The 19,382-nt window shown below is 39.5% G+C and overlaps 2 protein-coding genes across 5 annotated transcripts in view; both read left to right on the top strand.

Annotated features, from left to right (window-relative positions):
* The window catches only part of sulf1 (sulfatase 1), a gene marked incomplete at its 3' end in the record, with an annotated part of 91,734 nt that extends 80,263 nt beyond the window's left edge, over window positions 1-11,471 (top strand). For 3 of the 4 annotated variants that reach the window (XM_083530157.1, XM_083530156.1, XM_083530155.1), the window contains 5 exons: window positions 356-450; window positions 2,343-2,515; window positions 2,623-2,765; window positions 5,522-5,645; window positions 9,724-11,471. In XM_083530157.1, the coding sequence (XP_083386283.1) occupies window positions 356-450; window positions 2,343-2,515; window positions 2,623-2,765; window positions 5,522-5,645; window positions 9,724-10,499 (1,311 nt within the window). Of the gene's footprint in view, window positions 1-355; window positions 451-2,342; window positions 2,516-2,622; window positions 2,766-5,521; window positions 5,646-7,675; window positions 7,710-9,723 lie in introns of all 4 variants that reach the window. The other variant, XM_083530158.1, reaches the window with a different exon arrangement.
* Window positions 11,472-15,969: 4,498 nt separating this feature from the next.
* Window positions 15,970-19,382, top strand: part of slco5a1 (solute carrier organic anion transporter family member 5A1) — a 40,244-nt gene continuing 36,831 nt past the window's right edge. The window contains exons 1-2 of the mRNA XM_083530162.1: window positions 15,970-16,109; window positions 16,601-18,004. Of these exons, the coding sequence (XP_083386288.1) occupies window positions 17,056-18,004 (949 nt within the window). The 5' untranslated portion in view covers window positions 15,970-16,109; window positions 16,601-17,055. The remainder of the gene's footprint in view (window positions 16,110-16,600; window positions 18,005-19,382) is intronic.

Genomic DNA, 19,382 nt, shown 5'->3' with positions numbered 1-19,382 from the left:
TTCACAAAACAAATGCTGAATCAAGAACATGTGCTACAAGACATTTAGCAAACAGCACGTGATTCGCCTCTAGAGGTCGCTCTCGTAGCGTTTAAAGCAACCCGGAAAAACTATCGGTATGAATTTCTGCCGATAATCGCTATCGTTTGTGCAGAGTTGGAAAATTAATTGGTGCAAAAATATATAGGCATTAATGGCCAGCTCCTGAAGGTGGAATTTGGACATAAGGCCCCAGGGTCTGATTTGAGAATTCATAGAAGTATAAGGATTCTCTGGTTCAAAACAAATTGCAAAAATACCATGTACCTTCACTGTTGTTTCTGCGGTAATCGTGATGTTTATATATGTATCTCAGATCGAGTTGCTCCAGGATAAGATGAAAAAGTTGCGAGAGGTCCGCGGGCACCTGAAGAGCCGAAAGCCGGGCGAGTGCGACTGCGGAAAGAAAAGGTTTGTCCCTCCAAGCCAACGTCAATAATCAGTCACTCTCCATGCACAAGTCCCTGTCGAGCGCTAACTGGAACTCGGAGCGAGCGAACGAGACGGGTGCTGATGGAGAGTTAGGAATACCGTGACACGGTGCCTTTAAGAATTTCCCTTCCGCTCCGTACCGCTATGGGTTGTTTCCTCTGAGCGGTTAAGTCACTATTTGCCACGACGGCCGATTCATTGCCGTTCGTTGAGTGATCGGCCGTCACGCCGCCTCCAATCCTCTCGGGTGCACTTTCCATCTCTGACTGATGTTAACGCATCATTTTTCAAGCTGCAAGATCCAAGAGCAGCAGGCAGGGCACTTCATTGGCTTTCAAGTGTAATAATAATTGTTGAAGCACAGAAACCTGCATCAGGCAGCTCAATCGTTTAGCTTGTTCTTCTCAGATTTGACTTTTCATTCAGCTTTTCAAGGCTTGTCCAGTAGTAATAATTGCTGATGCCAATACGCAGACTGACGGCCAGTTGAAGCCACTTTGTTGCTCCATCGAAGCCCCAGTTTGAGCAGATGTAAAGAAAAGAAATTGCACAATGACTGGCTGTAACTTCTGTAGAGATCTTGGCTGTTGTGAGCTGGCTAGCAAATATTATTAGGTATTGATTTGGCTAATTTAAGATAGGTTAGTTTAAATTACACTGCTAGCTGACACACATTAACCTGCCAAAAGTTTGTGGACACCTGACCATAAGTACCGCATGTGCTTTTTGAGCATCGCATTTCACATTTAGTCCCGATTTGCTCTTATAATTCCTTCCACTCTTCTGGGAAGATGTTCCACTAGATTTTGCAGTGTCCTTCTGGACATTTGTTTATCAGCCACAATCCTGGCTCCATCCATGTAGCACTAAATCAGGTGTGTTGTGTTATGAGTAAACACGTTGTTGGATGTGGTGTGAATCCTGGTAAAGGATGACGAACCCATGCTGTTAATCGTAGTTAACTGTGCATGTAATTTAAGACCTCACTGTTGCACATGCCCATAAATTAATGGTCTGCATTGTAGAAGTTTTATATAAATAGTAGCGATATTCTAGCACCATGTGAAAAACTTTTCTACTCCCCCAGACCTTTATTTAGAGTTTCTGCAGGGCCTTAAAAAGTCAAGAAAAGTCAACAGTTTATAAATCGAGATTTAAGGCCTTTAAAATTATTTAAGACGTGGAACAGCGAATTTAAGGCTTTTTTTTTAAGAGCTTTCAGAGATTATTAAGAATGAAATTTATATATCACAACATTAAAAACACAAATAAATTGTTGGCAATTGGCCTTAACCACGTCCTAAATTATTTTTTTCCAAGCGAAGTATCTCTAAAGTTGCACTTTGCTATAGCAGGGAAAAAAAAATTTTTTACATCGGTGGTATAATCCGAGAGAGAATCGCGCCAAAAACAGAAAGCTGATTGGCTGCTGCACTTTGGTCCCATTTTTAGTCGTAATACAGCAAATTATATTTGAACTAACAAACGGAAAGTAACAAACAAAATCATTTCAATTAGCATTAAACGCAGTGTTACATTTACAAGGGAGAATTAAGACCTGTTTAAAATTATTTAAGACGTAGAGCAGCGGATTTAAGACTTTTTAACAGCTCTTAATTTTAAATGTAACGCTGTTTAATGCTAATTAAAATGTTTTTGTTTTAGTTTCCGTGTGAAGTAAATGTGGAATGTGACGTTCAGAAATTGCGTGTTCGCAAAAGTTTAACACAAAAGTACACAATACGCCGTTCTATTGCCTCAGGAAGGTGATGGGTAGGAATAGGGATAATGTTCTTTATGTTGTAAAAGAAAAACTATATGAGCGAGACATTTACGAAGATAAAAATCTAGATGTCGTGTGTGTCGTGCAGAGAAACCGTGCTGGAGGTGGACAGCAAAACTCAGCTCTATAACGAGATTCGGCGAAGGAAGAAAGAGAGGAAAGAGAGGAAGAGGCAGAAGAAGGGAGATGACTGCAGCTTTCCTGGTCTCACCTGCTTCACCCACAACAATGACCACTGGCAGACTGCCCCCTTCTGGAACTGTATGAAAATAATGCCCTAATAATTTTAAAAACCACAGCACTCCAACACTAGCACATTTCTGAATATCTAAGTGTCTGCTTAATACAATTTGGATGTGTTTGTACAGTGGGAGGATTCTGTGCCTGCACCAGCTCCAACAACAACACATACTGGTGTCTGAGGACCATAAACGAAACCCACAACACGCTCTTCTGCGAGTTTGCGACTGGATTTCTGGAGTACTTCGATCTAAACAGTGACCCTTACCAGGTTAGTTTTACTAATAAAACTAACTCGTAAATAATAATGCTCTAATTAAATACTTTACATGTTAGAAATAAAGCATTTTATCATGTAATTAAGAAAATACCATGCGTCATTAATAATCTGAAAAAAATTCTCTGGAATAACTTTCTAATTAGAGAAGATGAGAATTTTTTTCCCCTTGAAAGTACTGATATTTTTAATATAGTGTGTATTTTGCTTGCTTTGTTTCAATGTAATAATGGTGCACGAACTGACAAATCTGTATATCCGGAAACTGTTCAGGCACAGATATTGCGTTATGAAGTGGGCGGAGCTTGAATCCTACTTCAACAGTTGTAAGCATTGCTGTGCAATGGAACAGCATCGCTTTTACCCTGGTGTCCAGAGATCATAAGTTCCAATCCATTCAATCCAATTAGTGTTCAAGAGCCAAGAAGCCAAAATTGGCTGTGGGTCTCTTGGAGTGGGTGGGATTTATATTCTCTCTCCTGTCAATCACAGTCACGATAGCCAATCACTGGCACCTGTGACCTACTGTATGCAAAACGAGGGCAGATGTTATAGCACTCACCTCCTAGTTTGTTGTTTTCCCATCTTTAAATCTTTACACATGCTTTCTGTCATATGAAAGAGAAGATACAAGAACTGATGGTCCTTGAGTTACGATAGTTCGACTAGCTCTCCGATCGCAAACTAGCGGTCGTCTATGCTCTCGCTGCCACATGCATATACAGTGGGTACGGAAAGTATTCAGACCCCCTTAAATTTTTCACTTTTTGTTATATTGCAGCCATTTGCTAAAATCATTTAAGTTCATTTCTTTTCCTCATGAATGTACACATAGCACCCCATACTGACAGAAAAACACAGAATTGTTGACCTTTTTGCAGATTTATTAAAAAAGAAAAACTGAAATATCACATGGTCCTAAGTATTCAGACCCTTTGCTGTGACACTCAAATATTTAACTCAGGTGCTCTCCATTTCTTCTGATCATCCTTGAGATGGTTCTACACCTTCATTTGAGTCCAGAAATTTTTGATTATACTGATTGGACTTGATTGGGAAAGCCACACACCTGTTTATATAAGACCTTACAGATCACAATGCATGTCAGAGCAAATGAGAATCATTAAGGTCAAAGGAACTGCCTGAAGAGCTCAGAGACAGAATTGTGGCAAGGCACAGATCTGGCCAAGGTTCCAAAAAATTTTTTGCTGCACTTAAGGTTCCTAAGAGCACAGTGGCCTCCATAATCCTCAAATGGAAGATGTTTGGGACGACCAGAACCCTTCCTAGAGCTGGCCGACCGGCCAAACTGAGCTATCGGGGGAGAAGAGCCTTGGTGAGAGAGGTAAAGAAGAACCCAAAGATCACTGTGGCTGAGCTCCAGAGATGCAGTCGGGAGATGGAAGAAAGTTGTAGAAAGTCAACCATCACTGCAGCCCTTCACCAGTGGGGCTTTATAGCAGAGTGGCCCGACGGAAGCCTCTCCTCAGTGCAGGACACATGAAAACCCGCATGGAGTTCTCCAAGATGGTGAGAAATAAGATTCTCTGGTCTGATGAGACCAAGATAGAACTTTTTGGCCTTAATTCTAAGCGGTATGTGTGGAGAAAACCAGGCACTGCTCATCACCTGTCCAGTATAGTCTCAACAATGAAGCATGGTGGTGGCAGCATCATGCTGTGGGGGTGTTTTTCAGCTGCAGGGACAGGACGACTGGTTGCAATCAAGGGAAAGATGAATGCGGCCAAGCACAGGGATATCCTGGACGAAAACCTTCTCCAGAGTGCTCTGGACCTCAGACTGGGCTGAAGGTTTACCTTCCAACAAGACAATGACCCTAAGCACACAGCTAAAATAACGATGGAGTGGCTTCACAACAACTCCGTGACTGTTCTTGAATGGCCCAGCCAGAGCCCTGACTTAAACCCAATTGAGCATCTCTGGAGAGACCTAAAAATAGCTGTCCACCAACGTTTACCGTCCAACCTGACAGAACTGGAGAGGATCTGCAAGGAGGAATGGCAGAGGATCCCTGAATCCAGGTGTGAAAAACTTGTTGCAGCCTTCCCAAAAAGACTCATGGCTGTATTAGATCAAAAGGGGGCTTCTACTAAATACTGAGCAAAGGGTCTGAATACTTAGGACCATGTGATATTTCAGTTTTTCTTTTTTAATAAATCTGCAACAGTGTCAACAATTCTGTGTTTTTCTGTCAATATAGGGTGCTATGTGTACATTCATGAGGAAAAGAAATGAACTTAAATGATTTTAGCAAATGGCTGCAAAATAAAAAAGAGTGAAAAATTTAAGGGGGTCTGAATACTTTCCGTACCCACTGTATATATATCGTATAGTCAATTGCTCCATTTTGCCAAATTATGTTCTGTAATTTGTTACATTTTTAACACTTTACTTCCCCATACTGAACACCACTTTTAAGACTCTTGGGTAGGTCATGTCTCGACTCACGATTCAAGTGACGAGGGGTTTCATCGGTGCGCATCTACATCTAACCTGTATAACTTTTGTTAATATTTTTTTTTTAAAACTCAAAACAAAATTGACGTATTCAAAGGGCAAGTGATTAATAATAATAATAGTAATAGTGCATTAATAACGAATAATCAATGCACCATGTAGTCTACCCCTGTTAGCACTATGTCCACAACCGTATACCCACTACATGCAATAAAAAAGAAAAAAAATGCATAGGTTTTGATTATAACCTGAGGATGATTGCACGTTTGCAGTTGAGCAATGCGGTTTACACTGTGGATCGAGACGTCCTAAACCAGCTCCATCTGCATCTGATGGAGTTGAGAAGCTGCCGGGGACACAAGCAGTGCAACCCCAGATCCAAAAGCACAGACACAGGTACGGGTCTTTTTTTTTTTTTTTTTTTTTTTTTTTTTTTTTTTTTTTTTGCTTTCAGATCATCAGAATCAGACCGCCACAAGGATCTTTGTTTAAAAAAACAAAAAATTGATGAAATGCTCTTTTTAATGCTCCACCATGTTTTCTGTTGTGCATCATTTCTGTCCATTGCATGACGCATGACAACCTGACAACAGTATTATCTGTATGTTGTTCTGACACCATGTTCTTTTTCTCATCTGTAAACATTCTTTTATAATCATTCCTTTTTATTCCTTCAGGAAGCGGAGCACTGATGAGCCATGTTTTACATTTGTCTTTCTTTCCAGCGGTCATACCAGGAGTGAAATCATAATGTTCTTTCATAAGATTAAAAGGAATTGTGTATAAAGATTTATTTAGATTGCAACTTGTACTGTATTTATTCTAAGAGTGGAATTGGAGTGAGAGATATATTTATAAGCGTCTATATGTTTTAAAGCTTTTTCCTATTCTTATGGCTGTCGCTATTGTATATAACCCATTCTTCATCACAACTCAGCAGTTGAGTCATTTATCTCCAAATACACTGGACTTGGTTCAGGTTTAACCAATCGGATGGTATGGGATTGATGTAAATGTTACAAACCACTATCTTGGAGTAGAGGCAATATCTAAGACACAAAGATCTTTCATAAAAACGAACTTTGTGTATAAAATACGTATTGATTTGTGCCTTTTTTATGTTACATTCAGAATAAAACACTTGATGGTGCTGTTGTAGGAAAATAAATGTACATATTTTATATTAATGAAAACATGATAATTTTGTTCATTAATGGTTTTATATATATATATATATTTAAAAAAAAAACATGGTAGATCCTGTTATCACTTATGTTATTGCAGCTTTAACTAGTAGCTTCAAATGACCCTCATATTCTCTCTATTAAAGTAAACAAAACAAAACATTTAGTTTTCCATAAAGGTCGACCGATTGCGGATTTTGCCGATAGCTAGGCTGGATTGTACTTGCCGATAACCAATTAGTCAACCGATTAAAAAGGTTATTGAATAGAAAAAAAAAATCCCATGACATTCCATGTAAAATAGAACTAAACTTTATCACAAAATACAGCACTAAATCATGAAATAAATATGAATGTTAATTATATTAATAATTATTGAGAAAAATAAGACAAAAAGTAACATTCCAAAAAAATAAAACATTTACATCCATAATATATTTTAACAAATTCACCTCTAGAGGGTGCTGTATCACAACAGCGGACATTTTTAGCCGCTCCAGCAACCCGGAAAAGCTATCGGTGCCAAATAATCGCAAAACCAATGAATCGGTCGACAAATTCTTTACTTTTAAAGACTTTTACTAAGTTCTGACACCGGATGCTTCTTCCATTCATTTGAAATCAATGACAAATTCCATTCTTTTCGAAATAGCTACATTTTCTTCCAATTGTGGAGACTTTTGCTAGAATCAAAAACGCATTAAAGGCTAAATGCGCACCCAATCAGAGTCGCAAACTCAACTGTGCTGTGGTATAAAGTGAAAATGATGGTGGTTTAGCACAGGGAAATTAGGGGATGTGTCTCCACCTATCTGAAATGTAGTCTAATATGTAGTCCACATTGAAACTATAAGACAAATGTCAGGAAATAAGTTTCAGCGTGAAATGAGTCTAAAAACAAGATTACTTATCTTAACAAGGTTATGCAATGACGCTTCCCAATCTAAATTAGCCTATTTTCAATCTAAATTAGCCCATTTAGTGGGGAAATTGTGTAACCTGTTTGTGTATTCGGTGTCATAAATGTATACTGACATTTGCCCTGACATTTCCCCCCAGTTCTGACTCTTGATTCTTCTCACTGTCTTATCTACCAGGGATTTTTTTTTTTTCCTCTGTAAGGGTCCAATGCTGTGCATGCAGGACTACAATGTCTATGTCTATATTCTATTTCTCTCTCTCTCTCTCCCCCGATCCACGATTGACACATTAACATTCGAATGCTCTTCTTTTCCTGATCAGGGAGTAAAGATGGAGGAAGCTATGATCCACACAGGTATCCACCTTTTATTTATCCATGCCGTGTTCCGATATAACTGCATGGGCCAGCTCATTTCCACTAATCCACTAGGACGCATTCAAGCTAAACATGTGTGTGCATGCTTGGGTGTATGCTATTGACATTTATTCGAGCAGGTAATTCCAACAGAAAATATTTTAGTGAACTTAACCTTTAATGTGTTTTTACATTTGAGTTTAGTTTTCGGAAACTCATTTGTAAGATTTCGTAACCAAGAATGATTGAAGCTCAGTCGAGAATTTAACCACTGCCGATTTATCTTTATATATCTTAAGTGGGTGAATAAATGACACTAAATTAGAACCTTTTTGGATTCTTGGGGACACGGTATATTGAGTTTGTAAGATATAAATTATATTGGAAATCATATAAATATACATAGGACAAAGTTTGTGGACCATAAGATTCATGTGTTTTTTTTTAACATCCCATTCCACATTTATCCCCATTTGCTCTTATAATAAGCTCCACTCTTCTCATCTCTTCCACTAGATTTTCGTGTGTGTGTGTGTGTGTGTGTGTGTGTGTGTGTGTGTGTGTGTGTGTGTGTGTGTGTGTGTGTGTGTGTGTGTGTGTGTGTGTGTGTGTAGATTTGTGAGATTCATTCAGCCACAAGGGTGTTAGTAAGATCAGGTACTGATGTAGATAATGTGAGGAGGTGTTTAGTAAGTTTGAGAGCTCGATAGCAGAAGATCTTCCCCTCCAAATGATGTATAGAATGTCTTCATTGAGCTGTGCACAGTAGCATTGTAATGATGGAACAGGTTCTGGTCTCCTAGTTCAAGCATTTGTGGTAACAGATTGGTGAAAAAACACATTTTGCTGGAAAGGTCAGGGGTCCCAATACTTTTGTGCATATAGTGTATATTCAGTAGTTCATTCATTGCTTTTGAAATGTACTTTTATTCCTTAATGATAATTGTTCAAAAGTAAACAAATATGTGATAACATCTGTTAAATATGATGCTACCTAAAATATCTGAAACGGACATTGAATCCAGCATTTCCTTTACACATTCTGTATTTCTATTTTTGTCCTCTCTCTCTCTCTCTCTCTCTCTCTCTCTCTCTCTCTCTCTCTCTCTCTCTCTCTCTCTCTCTCTCTCTCTCTCTCTCTCTCTCTCTCTCTCTCTCTCTCTCTCTCTCTCTCTCTCTCTCTCTCTCTCTCTCTCTCTCTCTCTCTCTCTCTCTCTCTCTCTCTCTCTCTCTCTCTCTCTCTCTCTCTCTCTCTCTCTCTCTCTCTCTCTCTCTCTCTCTGTTCTTTTTCACTTTTTTTTTCCCTGCCACTTTTCACCTCTTGACCCGGCCACCTTTTTTCTTTTTTTTTTTTTTTTTTGGCTTTACCTGCTTACCAGATAACAGCAACACCGAAAGCGGCCAAGCTTTTCATCCCTATAAGTCTCAGAGTCTCAAACACTTTCTTCATCCTCCTCCCATCCTGTTTATCCACAACAACCCAGATACAGTTCAGGGCTTTCCTGCTCGTACATGGTAGTCCAGAGTATCTGTTTAATCTGCTTTGGGATTGCTTGCTCCGTCAAGACATTTCACCTTTTCCTAATACACTGATTTTCAGGTTTCCATTTTCTTTCTTTTTTTTTTGTGGGGGGTTTTTTTTGTTTGTTTTTTGCCTTTTTCATTCATTCCAGGTTTCCTGCACTCTTCTTTTCAAGCTCCAAAAAAAAAGGCATTTTGGGTGTGTGTGTGTGTTTTTGTAGGGATCTTTTTTTATCAATCTGTGTTCATGCCATCGAGGATTTCTGGTTATCTGTCAGCCTGTTTGTTATCTTTCAGTTCCTTCAGTGCTTATTGCTTTAGTTGGTAGAGGCTTTTGTGCGAAATGTTGTTGTTTTGCACTAATTTATCTGCTCCATTATCATTTTCCAAAGTCATGCATGGCTGCATGTTTTACACACCATCCAAACCTTTCTTTTCTGTGCTCCGAAGACTTGGCTGACCATGTCGCTCTGTTCTTATTCCCTCCCTCCAGCACGCAGCCTGCATGGGACAGGCGTCGACCTTAATCTGCCCAACTTTACTGAGGACGCCAACTGGCAAGGACTGGCACAACTGTACAGCGTGAACGAGAGTCTGTTTGAGTACAGACACGACTACAGTCCCAGCCTGGAAGACTGGGCTAACTTTGCGAAGGATGTAGATAGAATGTTTGCACTGCTGAGCGATTTAAAGAACCAAACTGAGAAGCTGGAGCCATGGGCAGATCTGGGGTCTGGGGCGGGGGGTGTAGAGGAAGCCAGTGGCACAGGAGTCGCTGAGCCAACAGAGTGGCACTTGGTGCTCACTTCAGGACCTCAAAAACCGACCCCCACAACCCCTTTGAGTCCTCAGTGGACCCCTAAATCAGCCAACGATCTCCCGGAAAGACTGCCCACGAAACCTCCAGCCCATGCCTCAAACCTTCAGGAAGACCTTCGACCTTGGAGCGCGAAGAACGAGCCGGACCGTGACGACTTGATCTTCAGCGGGAACGGTTTTACCGAGCTCGAAACACGCCACGATTTTCTGTTCACAAGCGCCGCCCTGGAGACGGTCCGAGAACTCGGTAGAGCGCGAGGAGAAAACGGAGGACCTCTTAAAACAACCGAGGAGGACGAGGACATTTTCGAGGCCCAGATCTACCTACCAGCCAGGCTTCCATTTCAAGCAGAGAACACTGATCCATCCCCAGCTTCACTCCATAATTTGCATACTTTTAATGCCCAAGAACCTCAAAAATCTCAAGACTCAGAAGGCAGTGGTCTATAACTTTTTATTTCTAGCACATCGGCCTGAGGGATAAACGTGACCTAAAGCCATTCTTGCTCAAAGACACTAAGTGCAGGAGCGCAGAGTTCGGGCTAAATATTGTATCATAAAACACAATTTTATTGTTTTATTCTTTTTTTTAATCGGTGCATTGATTTATTAGAAAACAGTGTTAAATGTTTTGTAAAATATGCCTATATATATATATATATATATATATATATTTAGAGATCAGAAGCCTTAATGCAGCAGAAATGCTGAGTTCATGTATATTTCAAGTGGAAAAACACCAACAACACAGAGCTGTAATGTATTTTTGTAAAGGTTCTGTTGGTGAAACCATTGCACTCGGACATTAAAAAAGAACCACACAGAAATAATTCACACGGTGGAAAGAGTGAAAGGTTTAATGCACTTTCTCAAACACTGACCATCTTAACACTACACAGACACCAGGCTTTAACCTGAGAGCACAGAACAACCTAAAAATCTACAGTTATACCTTCAAAAAAACGTCCTAAACAATCTTTTATAATTAATTTACAGCCCATACTTCAGTCTCCCTTTCTTTTTTCTTTTTTTACGCAATTTGGTGTCTGTTTTCTGTTGAATTGCACAGCATGTGGGTTTGCAGCATGACACCTGCTCGAGCACATTTTTCTCGTCTTCGAGAGATTAAACGGTGGAACCAGTTCACGGGGGATGTTTAGGTTCATTTCGCAAGATGTATTTGGTTTACATATAATGCATTCGCGCGCGCACGAGAACGTTCACAAGACTTTCTGCTGGGAAACTGAAAATATTTTTGATTTCATGGCTGAAGTTAAAATATAGTGATTTCTGGACTGGTTTTATGAAAGTGCATAAAATGCTGTTTTTTTGGGGTTTTTTTAATCCTTCTGAGGCGTTGAAACAATTCTGGCTTCTGGAAAGCCAAGAAGCTGTTACGAAATAAACCTTTGTCAAACCTGATATCATTTTTTTTTTTTTTATATCTCCTTAAATTGTAGCTTTCTATTGATGTGGTTTTAACATTAGGGATGAATGATTTTCAGCACCTTCAAATCCAAGACTATGTACTGTGGTACAAGTTTATTTGTTAAGCCCCAACACCTTTCGTTGGGATTCTTTAAAGATGCACATCATGTTGAGTTTGAGATTTACAGACCATACATGACCATTTGTATCTGCTCTAAAAGGTTTTAATCCTCTAATCAAACATGTGCATGGACAAATATCAAACTTTATGCAAATGTATGTTTATTATTAGTGAAACCAAACTCAACATGGAGCATGAAGACTGGACATGTTTCAAAGGTCATAGATGCGTTTCAAAAAAACTTGTTCATGTCTGTTAGACACATGGGGAAAGAAACATAGAAATTCCAGGTTCTGTAGTTTTGTATGACTTTTCTGTTCAGAAGACTTTTTCTTTCTCCATTTCTGTTTTACTGTCTATGTCTTCATCTGCATTTCTCCACCTACAGGTTAGGCCACGGGTCAAACTGAAAATGTGCGCAGCATTATTCGTTCTATATTAATCCCGTGCTGTTAAAATGAATTTGTTCCTTTAGACAGCCCTATTTTTAATACTTACCGGTTTCATCTCCCTCGGAAAAAAAGAATTAATTTCCTTACAAATCCTTTTTCTTATCATTTTAATTGCAGAATATATTTTTCTTAATGTCCCCATGGTGGGAAAAATGGTGGCATGAAGCTGCCAGTATAGTAAATAATACAGTGTCATCTCGGGTGCTTTTTACAGTCAATTAGGACGTGTGATGACTGCCTAATGGGTGCCATTTATTTAGAGAGAATGAATTGAAGTGCCTTATTGACTCTCCCACATGCAAGAAAATGAGAGAAAGTGCCCTCTAGTGTGCCCTCCAGCCGAAAACGAGTTGTGATCATTTTGTTTTATTTCATTTCCGTATTATAGCAGCTTTTATGCACATTTTATTGTTCTTGTATATGCAAAGAAGAGATGATGAGCAACAGGAACAAGGCTATAAAGTATGAAGCTATGCATAAGCAGGACCGTGTGCACAATGAACAGGAAACTGCAAATAATGAATTGATTGATCGTGGTGATCTGATCTAATCTAATTGAATCTTATCTAATTTTATTTAATCTAACAAGCATTCTGGAGTTATAAGGTTTCCTGAAAGACCACAAAAAAAAGTGTCCCTAAATATGACCTGGTACGTGATTGTGCCACCAGATGTCACTGTTGGGTCACATTGAGAAAATTATTCAAACGTACACTATATGGATGTGAAAGTATTGGGACACCTGACTCCATGCCAGATCCATGAAGATATGATTAATATTGGTTGAAGTAGAAGATCTTCATCTTAAACCTTTTGAACACTTTTTGGGATAAATTAGAATGCTGACTGCACCCCCAGGCCTCCTCACCTACATCAGTACCTGACTTTATTTATTTATTTTTATTTCAATTTTTCTGTATGGTAAGAACAGGAAATAGCTGGTAAATAGCTATCTCCTGATCATCTTTACTTAAAATTTAAATGCTGACTCTATCCTGTGCTAATCTCCTGATTTGAAAAGTTCAGGTGATGTTAGCGAAAGCAGTCTGATTGGCGTACGTAGCGTAATATCAAAGTCGTTAAGCCACAATGCACTCAGCTATTTCCTCCAGTACATTGTAATTGAAATAAAACGATTACGCAGTTAAACTGCGATTCATCAGCGCCAACTAGAGGCTGTTTAATCTATAGTGGGTGAGTGGCCAAGTCGGTTACCTGATCTGAACCCGAGTGAGAAGAAAAGACCTGAAGCAAGCAGAAAGGAAAAAAAACAGCTACATTTCATTAGGGAAAACAGCCAGCATGAATAAAGAACATAGACTGGGCCACTGATCGAATAAGATTTGCAAGCACATATATTTTAGAATGGGCCCTGGTTCCTTTATAACTGGTAAAGTCCCACCCCACCCCCTTTTTTTCTCTTTAATTAATAATTGGTGTTAACGATGTAGTTATTATAGCTATTAGTAACCTCATGGATCTTTACGCTGTTCAGGGGAAAACATCCTCAGCTTCAGCGAGTGTTTACAGTTGAGAAATGCATAGGTAGGGCTTCAGGATTAATCCAGGCAGGAAAAAACAAAGGAACGTTCATCGTACAGAATTATGAATTCACCCACCACATGCCAACGGATTGGTTCGGATTGTTCCAGATTGTAACAGACTCTTTATTTGACCATATAAAAATGATCATTGTTTCTTAGAAATGAATGAATAAATAAAAATTGTTTCATATACTTTTGAGAAGAAGAACATGAAGATTTAATATGAAGGAGAAGAAGATCATTAAGAAAAAGATGAAACTGAAAATAGATTTTTGCCATTTCAGGTGCTTAGAACTCTAAATACTGTGTATGTGCTTATCAATATAAAAATACATGACGCTTTAGTGTATAAGGTTGACAATACAATGTGAGGAATGGACCCTGTTTTTCCATGCATTGTATCCCAAAGTTTGTTGAATGCACCTTCAAAAAAAAAAGAGGAAGATGATGGAGAAGAAAAAATGTGAAGAAAAGATTTCCAGCATTTGACTCTGAATCATTTATTGATCCTGCAGGGAAATTGTTGCAGTTGCTCACAGGAAAAAAACTAAAAATGATATATAAGAAATGTAAAATAAAAATATACACAGTCAGGTTATATATTATGTGTAAATGCTGTACAATTAATGAATTTCTAACCCTATTAAAAAATTTACTGTAGCAGGAATAAAACAAATGGCAGGAAAAGTCAGACTGCAATAATAGATATAAAAGATACTGCACATGTAACTATTATTGCACTGAAAATGGCCAGGACATAAACATTATATAAGTGTGGCATAAACATCCATAACCAGTGTTCGAATTAAGGGGGAGCTGAGGGGGTTTCCCGGACCTCCCATAAGCATTAAGGGACCATTCCATAAAGCTCAAAAACATGATCTTGGGGGGATGGGGGTCCCCTGGTTTTCATTTAAACTAGATGCATTTAAATGATTGTGATGTCACTACAACAAAGTGATTCTGTCCATTATTTGCCCTAATTTTCATTCAACTGGTTTGAAATGTACACAAAAATAATAATTTGTTTAAAAAAGAATTTGAACTCTAAGGGTTGGGGGATGTGTGAGGAGGGTCTAGGGGGCTTCCCCCTAGAGCACTGACACAAATCCAACACTGTTCATATCTATAATTAGATCTATATCATCTATATCTGTATGAGATCGTCACTGATCTTTAGGGGTGTAACGGCACACGTATTCGTACCTTCTTGTTTAGTCTCCGCCTCGAACTTTTAAAAAAATTATAACTAAACTTTAAAACATACACAACAATGCCAGAGGTATAAGAAACTAGAGTTAGTGTAGTGTCACTGTGGCCACTCACTCCGGACGGAAAATAAGAATTGTTTTGTGAAAATGCAAAAGAATCCAAAGCGCTAGCTATAGCGCCTCCTAGTTAGCAGCTAACGCTATTGATTATTAAACGTTTTATGTCCAGCTTCAAGAATTTCTCTTAAAAGTAGAAAATCTTGGCACTTCCCCATATCGAGGGAGTGAACGAAAGAAGGATGGAAGGAATGAAAAGGTTTGTTAAAGTTTGCTGAAATAAGTAGAAAAGTTAAGTAGAACATATCTTTAGAAAGTTATATATTAAATGTAATACAGACACACACACACACACATACACACACACGTATTACACAAATAGGGTCTAACAAATGTAAACTATTTCATTTTTACTATTACAATATTCTCCATTTATTTATTCGTATTAATCAATGTAATTAATGCCAATTTAATCGATTCGTGTAATTGCATTTGTTTGATTTATTCTATTTTATTTTTATACAATATTATTTTATATATTATTTAACCAAGCAGGCATTTTATTTCAAATTGTTTTAAAAATGTAAACTCTTTAAAAGTCGATGATCACAAATGTTAATAATAATAATAATAATAATAATAATAATAATAATAATAATAATAAAGTGCATTCATACAAAACGACAAGCAATTTCAGATTTTGCATTTCTTCCCCCAAAACGTACCGAAATCGAACCGAACCGTGACCTAAAAACCGAGGAATGTACCGACCGGTGAATTTTGTGTATCGTTACACCCCTACAGAACGCACTTCTTAGACAGTGTTTTTTTTAAGTCGATGGGAGGAGTTTTCCAAGATGGAATGTACTTTGGACAGCATCCTCCTTTCAGACACTGTAGTCAGAGAGTCCAGATGTTTAGATGTTGTTCAGTGTTTTTAGTCTGGTCCAGGTTATTGTGTATGTACACCCCCCCAGCTATTTATATTCCTATGTATTCCTATGTACAGGTTCCTGGACCTTTATTAATCATTTCATGTTTTTCTGTAGAATCCTGATGCTTTTGTGGATCTGGTCAGGATTTGATCGGCTTGGATGCTTTGGGTGCGTGGGTTTTTTTTCTCCTCCCTCTTCTTCTTCCTGAAACACTACATCTCCCAGAGTTCCTCATGTTGACCGCCTCTTCAATCCGCAATCACATTGAGTAGCCGAGTGAGTGGTCGCGTCGAGGACAAGATCTACCTCCGAGTGAGTACCTCTGCACCTCCGCTACCTTCTCCTCCACTTCTCCTTCTCTTCTCGCTTTATTTATTTATTGTTTCTTTTCTTTTATTCCCCTCCCCTCCTCTCCTCTCTTCTCTTTCATTCTGTCCGCTTGTCCCCGCTGTAGTTCTCGGCTTCATTTGTGTCCCCCAAAGTCGTGACTTGGACCTTTTTTGCGCTTCGTGTCCCCCCGGTGTTTTGTCCGCTACATGTATGCGCGTGCACGCAAAGTGTTGCCATTTATCCGTTTTTGGTTACATCAGTTGCGTTCCGAAGGAGCCGCTGGTTTCTCCTCTATGCTCGACTCTTTTTCTTTGTCTCCTCGGACTACCTTTTGTTAGACCTCTGTGTTGATCCGAGGAGCTTCCCAAAGCTCTGTTTTCTTCCTCACTTTGTTTGTTTTTGTGTTGTCTGTTAATCAACAACGAGTTCTTGTGAATTCCATGGTTTATTTTTCTCCTTGTGTTGATTTTTAGGAAACACCACAAACACAAGCCCGGCGTGCTGGAGAGACTCTGGATGTGGTGTCAGCTGGCCTGATGAAGAGGAGCGTTTTTTTTGTTTAGTTTTTTTTTTTTGTTTTTTTTTTTTATAAAATGTCTCCAGGAACCCTTTCAAACCCTTGATGATTGAAAAAATATATACTGTATGTGATTAGTAGCCAAACAATTCACTAGAGGAAAAAAAACCAAAACAAACATTGCCTGGACTTGACTTTAGAAATGACTGAGGCGATTAGTTTAAATCGTGTCCACGTTTGTCTTGTAGGGACACGAGGTTTGCTTGTGCATGTAGATCATGCATGAAGATTCGTGGATTCTGAGCAGTTTGTGCTGTTAAAGCTGTAGATCGATGCTTTGTTCACATGTTCTAGGCTTCCCATCCTGATTTACCTCTTTGATTTTTTTCCATCTGTTCGTTCCTTTTAAAAATGACATCATCCGATAATGATGAGACCGGGAGTGACGTGTCCGAGTCTCTGGAAGCCACCGATTTCCAAGGCCAATATGGCGACTCGGGGAGTTACTACAAATCGAAAAGTTTACCAGTCCTCAACGGAGGTGGTACAGTGGCTGACAAGGCTTTTGAACCGAAGCTTCCGTCTACGTTAACATCAATCCATACAGATCAATTAGTATTTAGTGGGCTTCAGGGAAAAAGTGAGTCTAGCCAGCTGGACTCTCCGAGCCAAACCGACTTCTCGCCCTCCAGCATGTCTAGCATGGTAGGTCTAAGCGGCTGTACGAGACCCGATGGCAGCAGGGCTGGGAGCAAAAAAGTAGGCTTCTCTTTAGCAAGGATATTGGGATTCCCTGTGAGGAAGTATGTCAGGGTGATTCTGGCTGACTCGAGGTGTTTTCTGTTCTGTATGTGCTACCTGACGTTCATCCAGTCGCTGATGGTGTCAGGTTACCTGAGCAGTGTGATCACCACCATTGAGAAGCGATACAGCCTGAGGAGCTCGGAGTCAGGACTGCTGGTGAGCTGCTTCGATATCGGAAGCTTGCTTGTCGTGGTCTTTATAAGCTACTTCGGGGGTCGGGGGCAAAGACCGCGATGGTTGGCAGTCGGTGGGGTCTTCATAGCCGTAGGGGCAGCTTTGTTCTCCCTTCCGCACTTCATCTCGCCACCATACCAGATCCAGGAAGTGAACTCGTCCACCGGAAACGAGGGCCTCTGCTTAAACGGTAACGGCAGCAGAGAAGGTTTGGGTGTTGCGTCGTGCCCGCGGGACCAGGAGGGCAAAGGACATTCCGTCTACGTAGCACTTTTCATCTGCGCCCAGATTCTGGTGGGAATGGGTTCCACGCCGATCTACACTCTTGGCCCGACCTACCTGGATGACAACGTGAAGAAGGAGAATGCCTCACTGTACCTTGGTAAGATGGTTTTGCTGTTCTCTGCATGGGTGTATCACTGTACAAAAAAAAAAAAACGAATGCAAATACTTGATTATCAATGTTTGTTTAGCTGCAATGCACCATTTCTTTCTTGACGGACATGGTCTGCAGATTTGCCCAAGGTGACAGAATGACCAGCAAGCCGTTAATGATGCTTGTTTGATCAGCAGGAATCAGTACTCTCGCAGGCACCAAGGTCACAGCAGAAACGCCTTCGAGGTGCTCTGGGCTTGATTGGAGTGTTTTTGTAGGAGAATGCTGAAGCAACTGAAGGCAGGTTACCATCAGCATGGATGACTCATTGCTTCTGACTGCATAAAAAAGAAAAAGTAGACCATTGAATTTTCAGTGTGTTCTTGGAAAAGAAATGTTGGATACACGTTGACAAGATAAATGCTGAATGATTTGACAGGCCCTTTGGTTCGATGTGACCTTTCAGATGTCAGCATAGTTTGTAAATGACACTGTGGCAGTGTGGTAGATCAGATCCAGTACTCAGCTGTGTGATTCTGAGTTTTAGTAGATCATCACTACATACACATATACACTATGTAAGAGGGGGGAAAAAAACCCAATTAATTATTTAATAATAATGTTTTTTCCTAAATAGGTAATTCCTAAATAACGGGAGTCCCCGACTTACAATGGAGATGCTTTCCGTTGACCCGATCGTAACTTAAAAATAATGGAGACATGGCCCACTCTACCCAAATTACAGTACATAATTGAGCAAAATAGCAAATTACAGTACCATACTGTATAAGCATAAGATTGACATTATAACAGTGTGAACGGTGAAGTAAATAACACTGATTTATGGCACCTGTTAGTAGGTGGGATTTATTAGGCAGCAAGTGAACATTGTGTCCTCAAAGTTGACGTGTTAGAAACAGAAAAAATGGGCAAATTAAGGATTTGAGTGAGTTTGACAGGCCAAATTGTGACGGCTGGACGACTGGGTCAGAGCATCTCCAGAAAAGCAGCTCATGTGGACTGTTCCTAGTCTTCAATGGTCTCATCGATGCACGTGGGGACCCTGATGATATGATGTCTGTGCTGATGTGAAACATCCACGATCTGAGTCCCTTCATAAGCTATTGAAATTTGAATGCATTAAAACCAGTGAATTGCTGAGGAGAATGAGTTCTAACTATAAATGAGGAAAAGTTACAGCTTGTGAAGATTAATCAGTTTTTTTGGCGTGTATCAGAAATAATTTTTTTTATTCATTTGTATGTTTATTTATTAAAATTTTGTCCTCCAGCCGTCAGATTGTGTAAAATTTCCAAACATTTCAAGGCCATTTTTTATGCTTGAGGTAACTTTATTTTCAGCTAAACGATTTTAGATCTTTTTT

This window comes from Silurus aristotelis (genome assembly GCF_946808225.1).
Source record: "Silurus aristotelis genome assembly, chromosome: 25".
Classification (NCBI taxonomy): domain Eukaryota; kingdom Metazoa; phylum Chordata; class Actinopteri; order Siluriformes; family Siluridae; genus Silurus; species Silurus aristotelis.
Note: the sequence above shows the minus strand (reverse complement) of the source record. Positions and strands in the feature narration are given on the sequence as shown.